Source organism: Papio anubis, chromosome 14 (genome assembly GCF_008728515.1).
Source record: "Papio anubis isolate 15944 chromosome 14, Panubis1.0, whole genome shotgun sequence".
NCBI classification, from domain to species: Eukaryota; Metazoa; Chordata; class Mammalia; order Primates; family Cercopithecidae; genus Papio; species Papio anubis.
This window is the reverse complement of record NC_044989.1, coordinates 105090489-105111870: the sequence shown is the minus strand read 5'-3', so window position 1 is coordinate 105111870 and position 21382 is coordinate 105090489. Positions and strand designations below refer to the sequence as shown.

The following is a 21382-nucleotide window of genomic DNA, read 5'->3' as shown; positions in this document are numbered from 1 at the left end:
AAGATCTCAGATCTGCAACATCAGAGGCTCCACTATTCAAAACTGAACACATTTTCCTCATAGAAAATTATGAGGTGACCCAGAGCTATGTTCCTGGTTACCGCAGGGCATGGGCTGGGATGAACTTTCTTCCTTATTCTTGAGCTCAGGGTTAATCTTAGGCAAAAAATTTAAATATTCTTTTTTTTGATTTATTTAGAGTGACATGCTTTCTGAAAGATTTTGAGGTAAGCTTAAGATAATAAGCATGTAAAAATAGGACAATTAATTGACTCTCAACTTCCTGTCAGCCACACACAATAGGAAGCATGATGAGCGATCTTAAATTTCCAAAGCTCAGTAAGTGCGACAGGAAAACCTGCCGGGACAGCAGCTGGAAAGAATGAATCTCAGAGGAAAGAACTGGGTAGCCGGCCCACGGAAGACGGCATTGGGAGTGGAGTACCTGTATGGGCTACAAAGGCATTCTTTATGAAGCCGCATCTCTAATGCCCGCCAAGACCATGTCCGGGACTGGGAGGACCTCCGGAAGGAGCTCAGCTAATGTGGTCCAAGAAGGACCTTTTCCAGCAAAGGCTGAGATGCAGCTCAGAGAGCCCAGTGGCCCCTTTGGAGAAATCTTCCAAGAATCCTCAGGGATCTCCACGGAGCTCCTGGTGACAGCTGTCAGTTCAGGGCTGAGCTGACAGCTAGCTTTTCATCACAAATTTGCAAAGTCTACACAGACGGTATAAAATGGATGCATCTCCAGCATTTCCCACATTTCAGCGTGCTTCCTGCCCCCACCCCTCAGGTGTGTGATACCACTGAGGCCTCCCGGCCCCATCCTCCAAGTTCTTCATGCACCATGTTGCCTTCTGTCCTCCTGACCCACAGGATACAGGGTGAGAAGGGTTCCAACTTTCCAGATCTAACGGCGCCACAACACCCTCGCTCCCCAACATCCTCAGTGTCAAGTGTGAGCTCATAAATGAACAAATACATTTAAGAAGGCTGTTTACAAACATTTTATAAGGTGGTAGGGTGAAAGGACATTTTCTTTTCACTCTTTTGTTGCTCTGTATTTCACATTTTCCATAGTAAGTAGGTATTGTATCTGGAATTAGTAAGAGTAAACCAAAAAGCCAAGGGTTTCCATTAGCCCCAATAAGTAGAATTTTAGGTAGGATAACAAACTGAAGTGAAAAATCCACTGTTTATGGACCAGATGATGAATGCTACAGTATTATAAAATCTTTTGTATCTCTTCCACTTCTAACCGACAGGGTTATTTAAAAACCCCATCTTCTAAGAATAACTCCAAAGGCTCCCATAGTAGACACCAGCCCTCTGGTGGTGGAGGTGGTGTGGGTGTGATTTATTTTTAAGTGTGTGTGGGTATCTATACAAAACTAAATTCTGTGCCCCTGTAAAAGTAACTGGTTTTTAAGAAGAAAGGTGCCAGACTTCTGTTATTTTTGCTGATTCATACTTTCCTAAATTAAGCCAGATGATCTCTATCAAGAAACCTTTTTTAAGGTTTCTGAATAAAACGGGTAATGGCCAACTTAATTGAAGCAATTCTTTTTATTTATTTTTTTGAGACAGAGTCTCACACTGTCACCCAGGCTGGAGTGCAGTGGCGCCATCTTGGTTCACTGCAACCTCTGCCTCCCAGGCTCAAGTGATTCTCTTGCCTCAGCCTCCTGAGTAGCTGGAATTACAGGTGTGTGCCCCCATGCTTGGTTAATGTTTGTATTTTTAACAGAGATGGGGTTTCACCATGTTGACGAGACTGGTCTCGAAGTCCTGACCTCAGGTGATCTGCCCTCCTTGGCCTCCCGAAGTGCTGGGATTACAGTGGGATTACAGGCGTGAGCCACCGTGCCCAGACTCAAGTGATTCTTTTTAAAAAGGAAAACAGAAAGGTGGTTCAGATGCCAGGATTTATTTATTTATTGACAGGGTCTCACTCTGTTGCCCAGGCTAGAGTGCAGTGGTGCAATCACGGCTCTCTGCAGTCTCTTAACTCCTGGGCTCAAGCAATCCTCCTGCCTCAACCTCCCTAGTAGTTGGGTCTACAGGTGTGTGCCATCACACCTGGCTAATTTAAAAGAAAACATTTTTGTAAGATGAGGTCTTGCTATACTGTCCAGGCTGGTCTTGAACTCCTGGGCTCAAGCAATCCTCCTGCCTTGACCTCCCAAAGTGCTGGGATTATAGGTGTGAGCTACCACACCTGGCCCATTTTTATAATATATTTTCCCCCATTTTTTAATAATAATGTTTTTCTTTTTCTTAATATTCTGAGATTTCGTATTTTTATTTTTGCTTTTCACAACGTTACACCTGACTGGGGCCTGGCCTGTTTTTATTCCTGTAATACACAGTACACACACCTCTGTCTGGGGAGGAGAGAGGCAGACCTGAGGACACAGCTCGGGACGTGACCGGCCGTGGAGGCAGGGTTTTCCCAGTGCTGACAGGTCTGGGGCTGGCGTGCGCAGTGTGGTGTTCACGGCCCTGGCCCTGAGTTGAGCATGTTATTTAAGCAGATTTTTAGAGATAATACGATTAGTTTATCTACTTAACTTCTTTTGCTTATTTTAGATTATTACATTTATGTCAACATATACTGTTGATAAACAAATAGAAAAACAAAAGGATCAGTGAATACTCAGGATCCTAAACCAGGGATGCCCTGGGTCCTTCCTGGTTCTGTGGAAACCTTCAGGGCCTGAGATCTGATTCCCGTTCCCTGGCATCTCTGACACAGACTGTAGTCTTCTGGAGGTCTGCAGGCCTGTTTCTGTGTTGCCACAGCTGGAAAACACGGTGAGATCAGACTGCTGCTGCAGCCCCACGCTCCCGTTTCCTAGAAGGGATTTTTCTGAGGTCAGCTCTTGGGAGTGTGGATGGATGGGGGTGAGCCGTTCCTTTGGCTTTATCACCTCTTATAAAGCTTCCAAAAGAAAGCAATGATATATGCTTATTAATGACATAGCTTATGAAAAGGTGTGTACCTGTCCTTCAGATATGCAGGATCATATATTAACACACTAAAAGGTGACAGGAATTTCAGGAGTCACTCAAGCTAGGACTGGCCGTGATTCTATCCGAGGGACAGTGTTTGACATTTACTATCAGAATGCAGTGGAGTCAGAGAATGGCTCCGTTCAGAGAGTCAACCTTCTCTGGTTATTAAAAAAACCAGTCTTTATCTGATTAAATGACTGATGAACTAATACATTCTGACTCTCAATACTTTCATCCCCGAGTTCAGAAAAACGAGAGATCAGTGAGTTTAAAGAGATTAGATAAAGGAGGTTAGAAGACAGGTTGTATACAGATTTCTTCAGTTACAAAAGACAGTTTTAAGTACATGGCTTGAATTGTGTTCTGGTGATGATTTATCTTTTTTATTTTTGAGACGGAGTCTCGCTCTGTCACCCAGGCTGGAGTGCGGTGGCGCGATCTCAGCTCACTGCAAGCTCCGCATCCCGGGTTCACGCCATTCTCCTGCCTCAGCCTCCCGAGTAGCTGGGACTACAGGCGCCCGCCACCACGCCCAGCTAATTTTTTTGTATTTTTAGTAGAGACGGGGTTTCACCATGTTAGCCAGGATGGTCTCAATCTCCTGACCTTGTGATCCGCCCGCCTCAGCCTCCCAAAGTGCTGGGATTACAGGCGTGAGCCACCGCACCCAGTCAATTTATCTTTTAACTACCTATTGAGAGAGCACGGGTTATTGCCATAACTGCCCCTTGACTGGGCGGTTCAGGACTGACCAACCTACGCTTTTTGGTTTACCAGAGAACTAAAAACCCTTGCAAAGGTAGTGACACTCAAGCAATGTCTCTGACTAACTTTCCAAATGCAAATTTGCTAATGGCCAACTTGTAAAAAAAAGTCAGAATACAACAGAAGTCAGTGGAACAGGAATGGGGGTTAGGATTAGTGTGTTCTATCTGCTTCACAATACTGAGGCTCAGGCATTAGGGCTAATCAACAGGGCCAACTTGGTGACAGTCACCTATGGAATGGTATCTCTAAGGTAATTCTTAGAAGCCCTGATTTTAAAATTTATCATCATAGGAATTATTGCATGTCTACCTCACAAGATTTGTGCAAATGTAAAAATGAGGATTTTCATTATTTGGACTTACTAGCCTCATTTACTTTAAAATATCTGATCACTCACCTAAGCCTGTAAAAGGCCTGGAAGAAGACTCTCTAGCCAGTAGCCCAGTGTTACTCCTGTCCTGGGGTACCAGGATATTGGTGTCTCAGGTGGGTTTCTCTCAGGAGAGATCCAAGTATGTGAACCTCCTCTCCAGAAGAGATGATCTCCTCTTCTTTCTCCCCTCAAATGATCAACCACCTGACACCATTCTGCTAGACGTTCCTTCGACCTGGGCCAGACTGCTCTCAAACTGTGGGACCTGGTCACTTGAACTAACAATTTCCACAGAAGAGTAAATTTTAGGTACAAATACTTCATCACTAATCACCACCATATACTGTATTATTTCATAAATTCAGGGACAAGGTTACATTTTACTGCAGTAACCACTAATTTCTTACTAGCTTTTGGGTTCTACAGGACAGGACTGGCCCTGCCTGAAGCCATAAAATCTAAGGATAGAGTCTAGGTCAGTGGTGCTTTTGCAAAACTCAAGTACGTTTCCCAGGATGAGAGTAACAACAGACCTTCCACAGATCTACGGTTCACACTTCCGATGACAGACAAGCCATGTCTTCCTTTTAAATTCACACCTAATTTATTCGACTTCCTCTATCACTTCCCACTGATCACAACCCACAAGCGGGCAGACAGCAGCTCCCATGCTGATGACGGTTCCATAAGACGAACCAGGAAAGTTATTATTGACGCACCAACGCTAAAATTATGAGGTAGACGCTGAGCCAAGGTTAAATGAAAATGTGAAGTAACTTCAGTTAACAACCCAACAGTTCAACTCACTCATCTCCCTGGGGAAACAGCCTGCACGAGCCCTCCCCGTGGGGGCCACTGAATCCCATCCCATGGGGAGGAACTGGAGTTATTTACTGGTAGAACTGTCTGACTGCTGACATCTGCCCTGAACCACTTTTACGGAAGAATAAACTTTTTCAAGTTTCATGGCACAGAACTCTAGATCCCAACTGGCTTAACAATTCAACCGACCCAGAACTCTTTTGGAGGAAAGTCATGCTTGTGCCTGTGGTTCAATCTTCAAGGTCATCTTTGTGCAGAAGTAAAATGGATCTCAGCCTGGGACTGAATCACCAACAGAAATTTCCCTTCTACATTTTTATAACAGACTGTGAGCTCTGCCCTCTGCACGTCTGACTTGAGAAGCATATGGCTGTTCCGAGTAAGTCAACAACAGTACACGTCAGGTGACAGAAAAATCCCAAGAGGAATGTGATGCCGCACCTGGATTTTGCTATAAACCCCCCTAAAAGCCAAGCAGCCAACCAAATCAAAACAGCACCTGGCGTTCGCCAGCAACTTCTTTACAGACCTGATTTCTCCGTACATTTATTTCTCTCACCTGGGTTTCACATCTGTTGGGATTTCTTTCTTAATTAAGAGCTTTTTGCTTTTTTGCTTCACTTGAGACATTTCACTTTCATGTTTTTCAGGCATGGCTTGTTTTCCCTTTTGCTTTTCTGTATCCTGTAAAAAATGGACACTTAATTGCTGAGAAGGATTAATAAAATGACTGAAATTAGTTCCATTTTAAGATACAGACACAAAATCAAAGATGTAAAAATATACAAATCATATATGTAAAAACAAACTCCTTTCTTCAAATCTGTCTTCATTGTGGTTCTGTCCATGTTTTGGCCGCCTTTAATTTGTCTCGGCCGGTGCGGTGGCTCATGCCTGTAATCCCAGCACTCTGGAAGGCCAAGGCAGGTGGATTGCCTGAGCTCAGGAGTTCAAGACCAGTCTGGGCAACATGGTAAAACCCTGTCTCTTCTAAAAATCCAAAAAATTAGCTGGGCATAGTGGCACATGCCTGTAATCCCAGCTACTCAGGAGGCTGAGGCATGAGAATCGCTTGAACTGGAGAGGCGGGGGTTGCAGCGAGCCAAGATCATGCCACTGAACTCCAGCCTGGGACACAGAGCGAGACTCCATCTCAAAGCAAAATTTGTCTCGACTATGTTTTGGTGAGTTGGAGTTATAAAGAACATCATTTTAATTTACACTCATATCCTGACTGGAGGTGATGGTGGCAGTGGCAGTAGCAAACTGGTAGCTTCTTTTCAAGCACTGGGGAGTAAAACATTGTATTTCCTTAAAAGAAAAGTTCAGTAGAGACTGCAGTATAAAGTCAAGCACTCCAGCCATGCACCGCATCCTGAGCACAAACTGTCAGGACAAGAGAGCAGTGCCGGCAGCACACAGGGGCCACGCTCGCCTGCCTGCGACTGCGGCAGGGTTCCGACTGGTTTAATGCTAACAGCTGCTCCTTCAATGGGAGGGGCTATTCATCCACTTCATCCACACACATTTACAGGTCACCCACTTGGTGCCAGGCCATGGGATTACCAAGAGGGCCCAGTTTCGCCTCCTAAGGATGGTGAAGTCTAGCGGGAGGGAGACACATGACAGACGCCAGCATGGACCTCTGCTGTGGAAAAGTTACTGGCCATTGCAGCAGCACAGAAGGGCTGTCCTGCCCACTCGAATGTGGAATCTGGACTGGGTGGCCACACTCAAGATGCATCTTAAAGCTGTGCTACCCAGCACAGCCAGGACCAGGTAAGTACAGAACCTGCCCCATGTGTTTCTGTGGCAATCTGACATTGTTGCAGCATCCGAGTGTGAGATCAGCGGACCTGTCTCCTGAACACGGTATACATCACTCATGTATTGTGTGTGTGGTTTTTTTTTTTTTTTTTTGGAGACAAAGTACTCATTCTGTCGCCCCTGGGCTCAAGTGATCCTCTCACCTCAGCCTCCTGAGTAGCTAGGACTACAGGTACATGCCACCACGCCCAACTAATTCTTGTATTTTCTGGAGAAATGGGTTTCACCATGTTGCCCAGGCTGCACTCAGGTACTGCTGAACCCGCCTGGGGAGCTGCATGTGGAGTGGACTGTGTACTAAGAGCAACCTGGTTCTCGGACCCAGACAATCTGTGAAACTGTTCACGGAAGCACTGGTGGGGACCGACGGGGAAGGACGGACTCAGCAAAGGGGGACGGTGATGGCTGTGGAGGGGAGCTATAAGCATGTGGTGAATTAGCGTCTACCCAAGAGCTTTACAATTTATGATTATGAAGACAGCTTGGATTTTAGTAGGTCACATCAGGTGACTCTATTTAACTGTCAAGAGTGAATAGCCAGAGCTAGGGCTGAAACAGCTCCCTGGCTCACACATCGTTTGAAACCGTTTTGAGTTACTCATGAAGTCGCTGAATACTTGACCATCGCGTATTTTGTAAACCGTGAGCTTTTCCAGGACCAGGGATGTGGCCTTTTGTCCACTGTTGGTGCCTGTGCACCCAGCACGTGGCCTGGCATGTGGGTGCTCCATTCCTGTGTGTTGACTGAATGAGTAGAACAGAATTGGAAAGATGTAAGAGAAAATGACCCATCCAAGTTGGGATTTATTCAGAAGAAAATACACATTAATCCGGGATGACTGAGATCAGTCGAGAGAAATAAAGGAAAGCCTCTATGCAGATTGGCAGAGGAATGACAGCACCGGAGTGGCAGGAGGAATGACAACGCCGGAGGGTGGAGGAATGAACACAATGGAGGGTGGAGGAATGGATAAAATGGAGGGTGGAGGAAGGATAAAATGAGGGTGGAATGGACACAGAATATGGAGGGTGGAATGATGAATGGTAGGGAATGATAATGGACAGGGTGGAATGGAATGGATAATGGAAGGAAGGGTGGAATGGATGGAAGGATAATGGAATGACATGGAGGGAATGGAGGGTGGATGGACAAGAAGGATAAAGGGTGGAATGAAGGGTGGAGGGAATGGACAATCACCGGGCAATGACAACATCACCGGAGGGCAGGAGGAATGACCACCGGCACGACAACACTGGAGGGCAGGGAGGAATGACAACGCCACCGAGGGCAGGAGGAATGACAACGCACCGGAGGGCAGGAGGAATGACAACGCTACCGGGAGGGCAGGAGGACGACAACGCCGGAGGGTGAGGAATGACAGCGCGCTGGAGGTGACAGGGTAGTAACCAGACAAGCAGGTCTCACGAAGGATGTCAATTCTGAGCTGCACAAATAGCATGGAAGGAGCTGGGGACACAGGAGGGAATGAACAACAGGGAGCTAAGAATGACACCAATGGCTGAGCACAGAGCACTGGCCGCTGGGGGCCACTGAAGAGGGGCCGCAGTGGGGTGAGCAGGAAGAGGCCGGCAGGTGGGAAGGGAGGTGGCAGAAAGGTGTGCAGAAAGCCTGGCCTGAAAATGCCTTCCCAGCTCCGATGCACAGGGTTTCAACTGCTGGGATTTTACTCAAAGTTCAGCACAGGGCTTTCTGCTTCTCTGAAGCCATTTGTTAAAGCGCCATAAACCACAGAGCTCCAGCACTAGCTCGGAGTTGGGCTGGGGGTAGACAGAGGACCTCGGTAACGGTAAGGGAACGCAAAGGGGAAGGCGGCTGACTTGAAAGTAAGTCACATATAAATTTCATTTTAAACATTAATGCATGTGAATGAAACATTAATGCGGGAAATCTGTAAGAAATCATTCCTCAGTCACTAGACTAAAACTAAAAAAGAAAGTCTGTTCTACAACATTAAAGGCTATATTAGGATCAGTTTAGATTTGAAATCTATTGATCTAAAAATAAAAGTGCCAGAGTGGGATGATTACCCTTTCTTGCATACCCCACACTACTCACAGCAGTAATCTGACCCCGTCACTAAGGCCCACTGGACCCGACACTTTGCACTGCTCTTCCTGCTATGGTAACAGCCCTGGGAGCCGAGGCCTCCCGTGGGCGAGGCAACTTCTTGGCGTGCTGATGTATCCTGGGCTGGGCTCCTCGTCCCTGGGGGCCATTAAAGCCTGGGGTCTTTCCTGGGGCCACGCTCCCTCCAGGGCAGTCACCACTCTACTGCTTGGGAGTAAGCTGCCACCAAAACCCCGCTTCCAGCAGGTGCCAGGAGCAACATGACAGGAAAAACACAACCTAATTAAAATGGTAGCGTTCCTTCTCATTCTTCTGATCCTTAAAATCTGAAAGAAGTTTCATGAGCTAGAACAGTTACTACTCCAGACAGTCCCTAGCTTTCAAGCAGTGTTTCCAGTTTCTAACCGTCTTACTTTATTAACGTGCTTCCAACTGTTCCTCCCCGGAGGACATGGAGTCCTTCATCCCCAGAGCTGTGAATGCTGTCTGCAGGGGAGTGACTCTGGAGGCAATGGAACCACTCATCCCCAGAGCTGTGAATGCTGTCTGCAGGGGAGTGACTCTGGAGGCATGGCCGGCACACGAACCATTCCTCAGTGGCTGTTCATGCTAGATTTAAACATTACTTTTGTACTAAAACCAGAATCTCTGAGATGGAAGGTCTTGTGCGCTGCAGGAGACCTCTCTTTCTCCCTCGTGTTTTGTTTTGTGAGATCGGCCCGTACCTCCTTGAGGAGCGGCTCTGTGTCGGGGTTGGAGGTCTCTGTGGTGGTGGAGGAGCTGTCATCATCAGCCAAAGAGTCCTTCAGCTCGTCTTCCTGCGGCTTTCCCTTTCCCTTCTTCTCCTTCTCCTCTTGCTTCTTAGGTGGTTTCACCTTGCGCTGAAGAGGTTTTCCTTTCCCTGAGGATAAAAATTAAAGTAAAAGAACTCTTGATTTTTTTTTTTGAGACGGAGTCTCGCTCTGTCGCCCAGGCTGGAGTGCAGTGGTGCGCTCTCGGCTCACTGCAAGCTCCGCCTCCCAGGTTCATACCATTCTCCTGCCTCAGCCTCCCGAGTAGCTGGGACTACAGGCGCCCGTCACCATGTCAGGCTAGTTTTTTGTATTTTTTAGTAGAGACGGGGTTTCACTGTGTTAGCCAGGATGGTCTCGATCTCCTGACCTCATGATCCACCCACCTCAGCCTCCCAAAGTGCTGGGATTACAGGCGTGAGCCACCGCGCCTGGCCACAACTCCTGATTTTTAGCTAGCTAGCTTGGAAAACAAAACAATTACAACTTTTTTTTGAAGAGGCTGGACTCTTTTCTGATTAAAAAAGGTTTCTTTTTTCCTTCTCTAATTAAAGCTTCCTAAATCCATTGACTTTGTGATGAGAACAATTTAAAAAATCAACTTTACTGAGATACAACTTACATACGATAGAACACACCCATTTTAAGGGTACAGGTCAGTGAGTCTGGACAAACCTGACAGTTTTAACAAATCTGTATGTCTGTCTCAGAATGTTCGTAATATTCTCCAGAGGGTGATGGAGCTTAGAAAAGTTACAGAAGTGGAAACCAGAGATCCTCTGACATCTGCTGGGAGATGGAAGCCTGATGGTGACATGAACGACGAGTCATCCAAGTCCTTCCCTTTAGGTGTGCTGAGTCCCCGCAGTGTAGCCACAATGGCTGGGTTCAAACCCTGGCAGCTTTCTACAAACCAGCTGCCTGATCATGGCCTCTCATCTGGACGATGGAGAGACAAGACCATCCAGGGCTGTACTGAGGAATTACACAATCCCTGGGAACGGTGACTGGCGCGCGGGTGCTATGTAATGCTGTATATATATGGACAGAGAGTAAAATGGACGTACAGAAAGCCAATTACTTTTAGAAATCTGGATGCTATCAAGACAAACGAGAACCAACCCCGAACGTATTTCCCAGCGGTGTTGTGTGTGCTGGGAACACAGCAGTGAACAACATAACCCCTGCCCTCATGGAGCTTACAATCCAGCAGGACTAGACAGAGGCAGGGAAAGCCCTGGGTTCTAGCACCTCAGATTGTGCCTGCAAAATCACCGGGGCAGGCAGGCAGGTGCAAGCTGCAGAAGCCACACAAGCCACATTTTAACCCAGTCTGTACGGGTCATAGTTTCTAATACATCTTTTCAGTAATGGTGACCTAATACAAATTAATTAAAACTCCAGTGTTTTATGCGTTATCCCAGAGAGTATCACCATTAATGGGTGCCTGCCAAAGACTCAAACCTCAGTGTTTAAAACGGGTTGGCAAACTGTGGCTCATGGGCCAAAACTGGCCTGCAGTCTGTTTTGTATGGCTTGTGAGCTAAGAATGATTTCTACACTTTTGAAGTGGTCGAAAAAAAGACACACATGAGAAGAGGCAACAGAGATAGTTTGTGGCCCACAAAGCCTCAAACATTTACTACTTGGACCTTTATAGAAAAAGTTTGCTGAGCCTGAGCTAGAAAAAGAGTAAGTAAATCTCTTAGTGATTTCCAGGAATGTCATTTCATCATTTATTGCACACTGATTCCAAGAAGTGTTAGATTTGAAACCAAACTGGGATAGTAAGTCTCAAAAATGGAAGGGGCATGTTGTTTCAAGCATAGGACGAACTAGTTTGTTTAATTATAATCGTGCCACTGTGCCCCAGCCTGGACAACAGAGCAAGACCCTGCCTCAAAAAACCAAACCAAACCAAACCAAATCAAACCAAACCATACCAACAAAAAACAGGCCCCTAACCTACATCGAAGAGCCAGAGCTTCTCCCCACCACGGGAGACAGGAAGGGCAGTGTCCTGCTTTGCTCCACGAGCTCTGGGATTTCTTACATTCTGAGAGTTCAACAGCCCAGGCTGAGAAGACCTCAAAATTTCCCATACAATCAAGATCAGTTCCCCATATAATAAACTTCTCACCTGCAATTATATAATTTTATCATGCTTAGGTTCACTGCGTGAGGGGTAGTAAATCTGTATAAATAATCCATATTTATAATAACCTGAAACTTCCATAATAAATGCAAAATGGCTGGAAATGAGTTTTCAAAAACTAAACTCAAAAAGTGAAGCTATGAATAGACAAAAAATACCGAACAGATCAACAGTTAAGCTGAAAACTTCAATAACAAAAGGTTAATTCGGCTCACGCCTGTAATCACAGCACTTCGGGAGGCCCAGGAGGGCGGATCACTTGAGGTCAGGAGTTTGAGACCAGCCTGGCTAATATGACGAAACCTCATCTCTACTAAAAATATAAAAATTAGCTGGGCATGGTGGCGTGTGCGTGTAATCCCAGTTACTCAGGAGGCTGAGGCAGGAGAATCGCTTGAACTCAGGAGGTGCAGCTTGCAGGGAGCTGAGATCGTACCACTGCACTCCAGCCTAGGTGACAGAGCGAGACTCCATCTCAAAAAAAAAATTATTGCATGAAAGAGTAATTTACCCTTTTTACCTTAAAATCATCACCTTATTAACTCAATATGCAGCCCTTGGACTTCTGTCCCTAGCACCTTAACAGATGTGATTTCGAAAAGGCTGACAAGAATCTCTAACCTGTTGAAGCCCATGACGCCCATCATTCCTCATTCCACACGACCTTCCCGTTCCACTGCACACCGCAGAGTGTACCCTCCGAGCCCATGACGCCTATCATTCCTCATTCCACACCATCTTCCCGTTCCACTGTACACCGCAGAGTGTACCCCCTGCCCCTGCCGGGGCCCACCACGAACCCCTTCTTCTGACAACTTCACGACTGGCTCTGTCTTTGCTGGTGTTCCCTAGAGATCTGCCCTTGGAGCTTTTTCCTTTACATTCTCCCTAGGGCTCAATTTCACTAACATCAACAATCCGAACCCCAAATGTCTGAAACCCAGTTAACGATCCTAAAAACATCGCATGGGTTCTCAAGTTTGTAATTATTGTTCTTAACCAGAAACACTTTAGAATAACCCATGGAATGCTAAAAAGAAAATACTGCAGTCTGGGCCCGACCCCTCAGGGTCTAGGCCCCATCCCTCAGAGAGATTCTGACTCAACAGTTCTGGACGGAACCTAGAGATTTTCCTGGGCACTAGGCTGACAGCCCCCGGTCCACGGCATCAACACCCACCCACCCAGAACCTAGAGACTCTCCTGTGCACCAGGCTGAGAGCCCCTGGTCCACGGCATCAACACCCACCACCCAGAACCTAGAGAATCTCCTGGGCACCAGGCTGAGAGTCCCCGGTCCACGGCATCAACATCACCCACCACCCAGAACCTAGAGATTCTCCTGGGCACCCAGGCTGAGAGCCACTGGTCCACGGCATCAACATCAACCACCCAGAACCTAGAGATTCTCCTGGGCACCCAGGCTGAGAGCCACTGGTCCACGGCATCAACATCCATCCAACCACCCAGACTAGGAGCTACCTCAGGGCCACGTATGATTTCTTCTGCTGTTTGGATTCCCAAATTCAAATGTTAGTGGGAGGGGAGACAACGTGCCTTCCCTAACCTGATTAGACTGGATGGCCAACGTCTGGCTGCAGGCAGTCCCTGTCCCCACAGGCCGCGCAGGGAGTGGCCCGTGCCTCCCGCTTGCCCCTGGGTGGGCTGGAGCAGGAAGCTGACGCTCAGGGCAAGCGTGTTCCTAAGGGTCTCGTCTCTTCCTCAGGGCTGGGTTCCAGGAGAAAGACTGGGCTTCAGGGAAAGGAGAGACTCCTCCAAATCTTTTATTAGGTCAGTAGTTCTTAAAGTGTCCCCCGTTGCCCCAGAGTCTGCATCACCTGGGACCTTGTTAGAAATGCAAATTCTATGGCCATTCCAGACCTACAGAACCAGAACTCTGCGGGTAGGCACAGCAATCTGTTTAACAAGACCTCCAGGTGACAGTAATAATGTATGGTCCATTTAGGAATCCCTGGGCTGGGCGCAGCAGTGGCCTGTAATCCCCAAAGGTTTGGGAACCCAAAGCAGGCAGATCACTTGAGGCCAGGTGTTCCAGACCAGCCTGGGTAACCCAGTGAGACCTCATCTCTACAAAAAATTTTAAAATCAAACTAGCTGGGTGCGGTGGCACACACCTGTAGCTCTACTCAGAGGGCTGAGGCAGGAGGATCTCTTGGGCCCAGGAGTTTGAGGTTACAGTGAGTCATGACTGCACCACTGCACTCCATCCTGGGTCACAGAGTGAGACCTTTTCTCCAAAAAACCAAAACCAAAACAAAACAAAAACCAACACAAAACAAAAGCAAACACAAAAACAAAAACAAAAGAATTCCCTGGCTTTTAGGTATAAATTTTATCCAGGTTTATCAGAGACCTGTTGGGGGAATTGCTGGTGAAAATGCAGGGCCTCATTTCCTATTTCTCTGTCCCCTGGGACTCTCTGGTGGGTAGGTGCCGTCATTCGGAGCAGAACTGGGGGAATTCTGAGTCACCTGGAAGAAATGATCTAAACGATGCAATTTTGCCATCAATCCATCAGTAGGAATGGATTCTACTTCTAAAACCTCCAATTCCGTTCTCATGCACCCCCACTGCCCTCCCTAAGCCCAGGCCTTCCTCAAGTGTTGCCTGGCCACCCACAATGGCCTTGTCTCCCTGCTGAGCGTCTCTTCCTGCCCCACTCTCCCACCCCACTCCGTTTTATACACTGTCAATAGCCTGACTTCCTTTTGAAACATTTTTAAAGCTTAGAAATGTTATCCTGTCCCTCATTTTCTATAGGATAAAGTTTAAATTTGGATTCACCTACCTTACCAGTGTCTGCTCCAGCCTATCCCTAACTCTTCCACATGCTCCACCCTTGACCTATCAGGGCCAATCGTTGTATAACACATATAATTATTATTTGCCAATTAAAAAAAAGAATTCAGAGGGAGACTGTCCTCTCAAAGATGAATTAATGAACTCAATGAACAGTGGAGAAGACAGGATGTCTCCTGGATGAAGCGTCCCTGAGGCTGGTCACCCTGCCTGTCTGCTCCTACGATCTCCACACAGACTCCTCACCTACTGAGGTCATGCAATCATTCAGGTCTGTCTCTGGACATGAAGCTCTTCTGTGATACTCTCCCTGAGATCGTCCCTTTCCAGGCTCCTGGCATGGACCCCCTTGACTCTATTTGCCATACAGCCTAAGCACCTAAGGGCAGGGATAAGGCCTTACTGATCTCTCCAGCCACAGTGCCTTGCACAGCACCCAGCATGTGGCAGGTGCCCAGCAGCATCTGCCAGGCTGCACGAGTCAGTGTTTCGCCTTCTCAACAGTGAAGTGTACCAACACTGTGAGAACTGCTCTGAGACTCACTAACCCAAGTCCAAATGCTTATCCTATCTCAATCCTTTATAAGTCACTTATCCCATCAATAAGTAGACTGTAATGCTCTTCTGGGAAGAGTGCTTATGACCAGTGAGTTTGGTTTTTGTGAGATCAGTACCAATCTGTGGCTTTACAGTGCGAATTTCTACAAATGACTTTCTAATCCCATTTCAGTCTCTACACTCAGTGGAGCCCAAGATTTTCCCTGATTGGGAAATATAAATCTCATTTAAACAAACAAACAAACAAAACACCTAGAAACTTACACTTCTGGGAAGATGGAGCAGATCTTTCCTTATTCTTCCTGCCAAGCACAACTGAAAACTCTAGACAGTCTAGACAGTATACAAAAAGCAAAGATGACGACTCTGAAAGGCAGAGAAGGTGACAGGCTGGAGGGAGACTGGGGTCTGAGGACAGGCATGATGGTAAGGTTCCCGGGTTTTCTTTCTGCCACACACATCCACTCAGAAACACCAATGTGCACAGATAAACAAAGCCTCAACAAGTCAGCTCTCTCTTGCCAAAGGTGCAGGAAAGAGGCAGTCCAGCAAGACAAAGGCTCCAGGCCAACACCACAATAAGAACTGGGGTGCCATCTCTACCCACGCCAACAAAGGCCAAAGTGGGAGCCAAGACTTCCACCTTTGCAAGGCTGTAACCAGACATCCCAGCATGCTGGTGGTGGTGCTGTCAGGGAGGGCTAAGCAGGGAGCTGAGCCTTTCATTCCCGACAGTCAGTAACGAACACCCCTTCCCGGCCACGCACTAAGGAGCCAACTCCAGAGGAGGCCTAGTGGACAGTCAGGACTTCTACCACTGCCTAGCGGGGTCAGCAAACACAACATGGGAACCAGAACTCCCAGCCCTACCCAGCAGTGATGAGGAGCCTCCCTGCCCTTGCGTGTCAACAGAGGACAGCAGGAAACCAGGACTTCTAACTCTGCCTGGCAATAAAAAGGGGGTACAACCCCTTCCTCTTCCTCTGCCAGAGCAGTTAGAGAAAGCCAGCTAAAACAGAAGGTTTAGTTAGGTAAGATCCAGTCTCAGAACATTAATACCCAAATGGTCCAGGTTTCAATCTAGAGCCACTCTTCATACCAAGAATCAGAAATTTCTCAAATCAAATGAAAACACAAACAAAATAATAAAGAGATGCCAACACCAAGATGAGAGAGATGTTGAAATTAGCTGACAAAGCCATCATAAAAATGCTTGTTCAATGAGCAATTATGAACATGCTTGAAACAACTGAAAAAACAGCCTCAGCAAAGAAATAGAAGCTAAAGAAGAACAAAATGGAAATTTCAGAACTGAAAAATATAATAACTGAAGTAAAAAGCTCACTGCATGGGCTCAGAACAGATGAGACAGGAAATAATCAGTAAACAAATATAGACAATTAGAAATTATGAGAGAAAACTGACTACAAAAAAGAACAGAGCTTCAGAGACCTGTGCAATTACAACAAAAGATCTAACATTTGTGTTATCAAAGTCTCAGAAGGAAAGGAGAAAAAGGGAGGGCTGAAGAAGTACCTAAAGAAACAATGGGTAAAAACGTCCTAAATTTGGCGAGACTAAACCTATATAGGTTAAAAAAAAAAAAAAGAGCAAACCTCAAAAAGGGTAAACAGAAAGGAATCCACATCAAGATGCATTATAATCAAATCTGTGAAAACTAAAGACAAAAAAAACCTTGAACTCAGCTGGAGAAAATGACACATGACCTACTGGGAAAACACAATTAGAATGAGAGAGTTCTCATGAGAAACCACGGAGGCTAAAAGGAAGCATTTTTCAAGTTCTCAAAGAAAACAAGTGTCATTCCAGAATCCTATACTCAGATGAAAATATCCTTCAGGAATATTCGGACATTCTCAGATGAAAGAAAACTCAGAGAATTCAAATCCAACAGACCTACCCTAAGAAAATGGCTGAAGAAAGTGACTAAAACAGAAAGGAAATGATCAAAGAAGGAACCTTGGAGGATTAGGAAAAAATATATAAACAAAACAAGATTTCCTTCATATCTTAAGTTTTCTAAATTATGTTTGATGACTGATGTAAATATTCAAACACTATCTGATTTGGTTCTAAATGTATGTAGAGGAAATATTTAAGACAACTAAAGCAAAGACACATAAAGGGAGATGAGGTTTCTACAGTTCACTTATGAGGGTAAAATGATGACGCCAGGACCATGAGAAGTTAGGTACATATAATGTATATCTAAAGCAACCTCTAAAAAAAAAAAGCTATATGAAGAGATACATTAAAAAAAATGCTACAGATGAAACAATTCTAAAAAATATACAAGTAACCCACAAAAAGGCAGGAAAAAGAAAATAGAGAAAAACGAAATAAAATGGCAGATTTAAGTCCGAACATATCAATAAGTACATTAAAAGTAGACAATCTACTTATATAACAAATACAGAGACTGGTAGACTGGATTAAAGATCATGACCTAATTATATGCTGTCTATAAGAAATGTGCTTGAAATGTAATGATATAGGCAGGTTGAAGTAAAAGGATGGAAAAAAAATCATGGGAACATTAATTAAAGTAAAGCAGGAATGGCTATATTAACACTAGATGAACTTGAGAGGAAAGAAAATTACTAGAAACAAAGAAGGACATTATATAATGATAAAACAGTTCATCCACCAAGAAATTATAGCAATCTTAAATGTAAACGCATCAAACAAAAACACTGCAAACTATGTAAAGCAGAAACACCTAAAAGAGAAATCCACAATTACATTTGGAAAAGTCAACAACCTTCTCTCAACAGTATAATAACTAGACAGAAAAATCAGAAAGGAAAGAACTTAACACCATTATCAACTAACAGGCTCTAAAGAACATTTATAAACTAGTCCACACGAAACAGGAGAATATACATTCAAGTGCCCGTGGGTCATAAGCCAAGACAGACCATATCCTGGGCCATAAAACAAACCTCAACACATTTAAAATAAGTGAAATCATTTGTAGTGTATTCTCCAATATAGTGGATTCAAAGTAGAAAGCAATAACAGAAAGATAGGCCAAATCTCCAATCTTGGAAGACTGGAAACTAAGCAACACACTTCTAAATTATTCATGGGTTACACAAAGTCTGAAAAGAAAAAAAATGGAAGGGAATAAAACTGAAAGTTCCATGTATCAAAATTTGTGAGACGGCAATAAAGCAGGGGTGAGAAGGAAATTTATAGCACTAAAAGCATACATAAAAAGGGGGGAAAAGTCCTGTATTAACAATTTAAGCTCCCACCTTACGTAACTAAAAAAAGAGCAGAAAAATAAACCTAAAGCAAGCAGGAGGAAGGTAATAACAGAGGTAAGAACAGAAGGCACTGGGATGAAACAGAGAAGCAATGGAGGCAATCAGTGAAACACAGAGCTGTTCTTTGATGAGATCAATAAAACTGACAAACCTAGGAAGACTGACCAAAACCCCCTCCTACAAAAAAACCAAAAAATAACTAAAAAAGAAGACACAAATTACCAATACCAGAAATGAAACAGAATATTCCTATAGACCCTAAAGACATCAACACGGTGGTAAGGGAATACTATGAACAACTCTATTCACATAACTGTGATAACTTCGATGAAATGATGGACCACCTGATTGAAAACACGACCACCACAACTCACCGAATATGAAACAGATGCTGTGACCAGCCCTGTAACTATTAGGAAAGCGAGTGAAAAATTACCATCTTCCCCCTACTTTACGTCAAAGTGAACTCCAAACTAAGTTTCACACTTCATACAAACTGAACTCAAAATGAATCATGGACTATAAAAGGATAAAAAGACACACTACGGACAAGTGAAAAATATTTGCAAACCACATATCTGACAAAGTACTAGTATCTAGAATATGTAAACGACTCTCAAAATCAATAGTAAAAAAACCCCAAACAATCCAATTAAAAAAACGGGCAAAAGACATGAAGAAGAGATTTACCAAGGAGAACAGACAGACGGCAAATAAGCACATGAAAATATGTTCAACATCATTATCCACTAGGAAATGACTGCAAAGAAAAACCACAAAGAGGTATCACTTATCTACACACTTCTCAGAATGGCTTCAACAGAAAAAACGGAGATGCTGCTGAGGACGTGGAGAACTTGGATCACACCCACGCTGCTGGTGGGAATGGAATACAGCACGGTCATCAGAGAAAACGTTTTGGCGGTTTCTTTAAAAAAATGAAATATGCAACTATCATGAGACCCAACAAATTCACTGCTGGGCACATATCCCAGAGAAACGAAGCTCTGTGTTCATACAAAAACTTGTACACAAATATTTACACCATCTTTATACATAAGAGCCCTAAATTAGACATAATCCAAACGTTCTTCAATGAGCAAATGACTGAAAAACCTGCAGTACACCCATACGATGGACTGCTATTCAGCAATAAAAAGCAACAAACTGGCAAATCTCCAGAGAATTAAACTGACTTAGAAACACCAAAATGGCACATTCCTTTTGGGAAAAAGTTCTCCTTAGTCTGGCAACTATTAATCTCCTCCATGTCCACAATTTTGTCATTTCCAGAATGTTACATAAATGCAATCATAGCTGCCAGACTAAGGGGTAAGCTGAAGAAGGAGGGAAATGAGTGTGGCTAGAAAAGGCCCATGAGGATTCCTGTGGGCTTGCAAATGTTCTGTGTCTTGGCTGTATCAGCATCACTATCCTGGGTGCAATATTGTACAGTGGTTTTGCAATGTGTTACCATTGGGGGAAACTGAGTAAAAGGTATATGGGATCTCTGAATTTATTATTTGCATGTGAATCTACAATTATCTCAAAATAAAAAGCTAAAAAAACAAGTAAGTGGCCAGATACAATGTGGCTCATGCTTGTAATCCCAGCACTTTGGGAGGCTGAGGTGGGGGGATTGCTTGAGCCCAGCATGGGCAACATAGGGAGACCCTGTCTCTCCAAAAAAAAAAAATAAAAAAAATAAAAAAATTAGGCATGGTGGTGCATGCCTATGGTTCCAGCTACTTGGGAGGCTGAGGTGGAAGAATCCCTTGAGTCTGGGAGGCTGCACTGGGCTGAGATCACACCACTGCGCTCCAGTCTGGGTGGCAGAGTGAGACTCTGTCTCAACCAAACTCCCCAAAACCAAAAACCAAAAGTCTTTATTGACAAAAACATTTGTCTCCGACTGCGGGGTACCTTGGGGCTAACCTCAGTGAGTGGAAGAACACTTCGGCTGCTAAACATTTAGCGTGGAGAGCCACCCACTAGCTATACTTACCCACGGTCACCGTAAATGCTGTGCGTGTGGGGGAGGGAGGCTGAGTGTGCATCTGGGAGGCACGGTGTAGGTGAGGAGCTCTCATTCAATGTGAAGATGTTGGGTTTGACAGGGGACCGACAGAAAGGATCTATGTAAAGAACACTGCCATAGTCTCTATAACAGAGACACGATATCCATTCTACTATTCGATGTCCTGAGATTCAGGCAGGAATTCAATGGCAGCAAACTCTGTTTTCTTTTTTCAGATGAACTCCTATGCCCCCTTTTCCTTCAGGAGAACTATATGACATTCTTCCACAACCATAACTGCCAGAAAATTTGCAGTTCAATTTAACACTTAATGGTAACAACTAACTTTATTCTAGGTTTCTGCTGATAGTACCATAACTAAAAAACAGATGAAACACCGAAAACCATTTCTGACTTTCACTGTTTTACATGTGCTTTGATAATTTGAACATCTCTAATCTGTTTTAAATGTAAGCAAACTATGAATTATCTATGTAAAAAGCATGTCCGAGACATTTACTTCGTCTTTATCGTCACTAAATGCTGTATGATGAATTTGTCTGCGCTACTTGCTCTAAATGAATCGCTATTCTGAGCTAGTTAGTTGCCCCTCTCCCACTTTAAATCCTTTCATTTAATTGCCACCCAAAAGAATTACTTCAGGGAAGTTTCAATCACTAGCAAATGGATTCTCTGAACGTGTGTGGTCCCACGTCAGGCCCTGTCATATCAGTGACAGCACCTGCGAGGGACATCTCTGGAAAACCTCCAGAGAATCACCAATGGTGACCTCCAGAAAGAATCTCCCCAGGCTTCAGGGGTGCTGGCATCACACTTACGGACTTCCTCTTACCCTC

General features: G+C 44.8%; 1 protein-coding gene across 4 annotated transcripts in view; it reads right to left on the bottom strand.

Annotated features, from left to right (window-relative positions):
- Positions 1 to 21382, bottom strand: part of TMEM131 (transmembrane protein 131) — a 252616-nt gene that overhangs the window by 10662 nt on the left and 220572 nt on the right. For all 4 annotated transcript variants that reach the window (XM_003909005.4, XM_009184705.4, XM_009184706.4 and 1 more), the window contains 2 exons: positions 9620 to 9795; positions 5538 to 5662 (listed from right to left, as the gene is read on the bottom strand). In XM_003909005.4, the coding sequence (XP_003909054.1) occupies positions 5538 to 5662; positions 9620 to 9795 (301 nt within the window). The remainder of the gene's footprint in view (positions 1 to 5537; positions 5663 to 9619; positions 9796 to 21382) is intronic.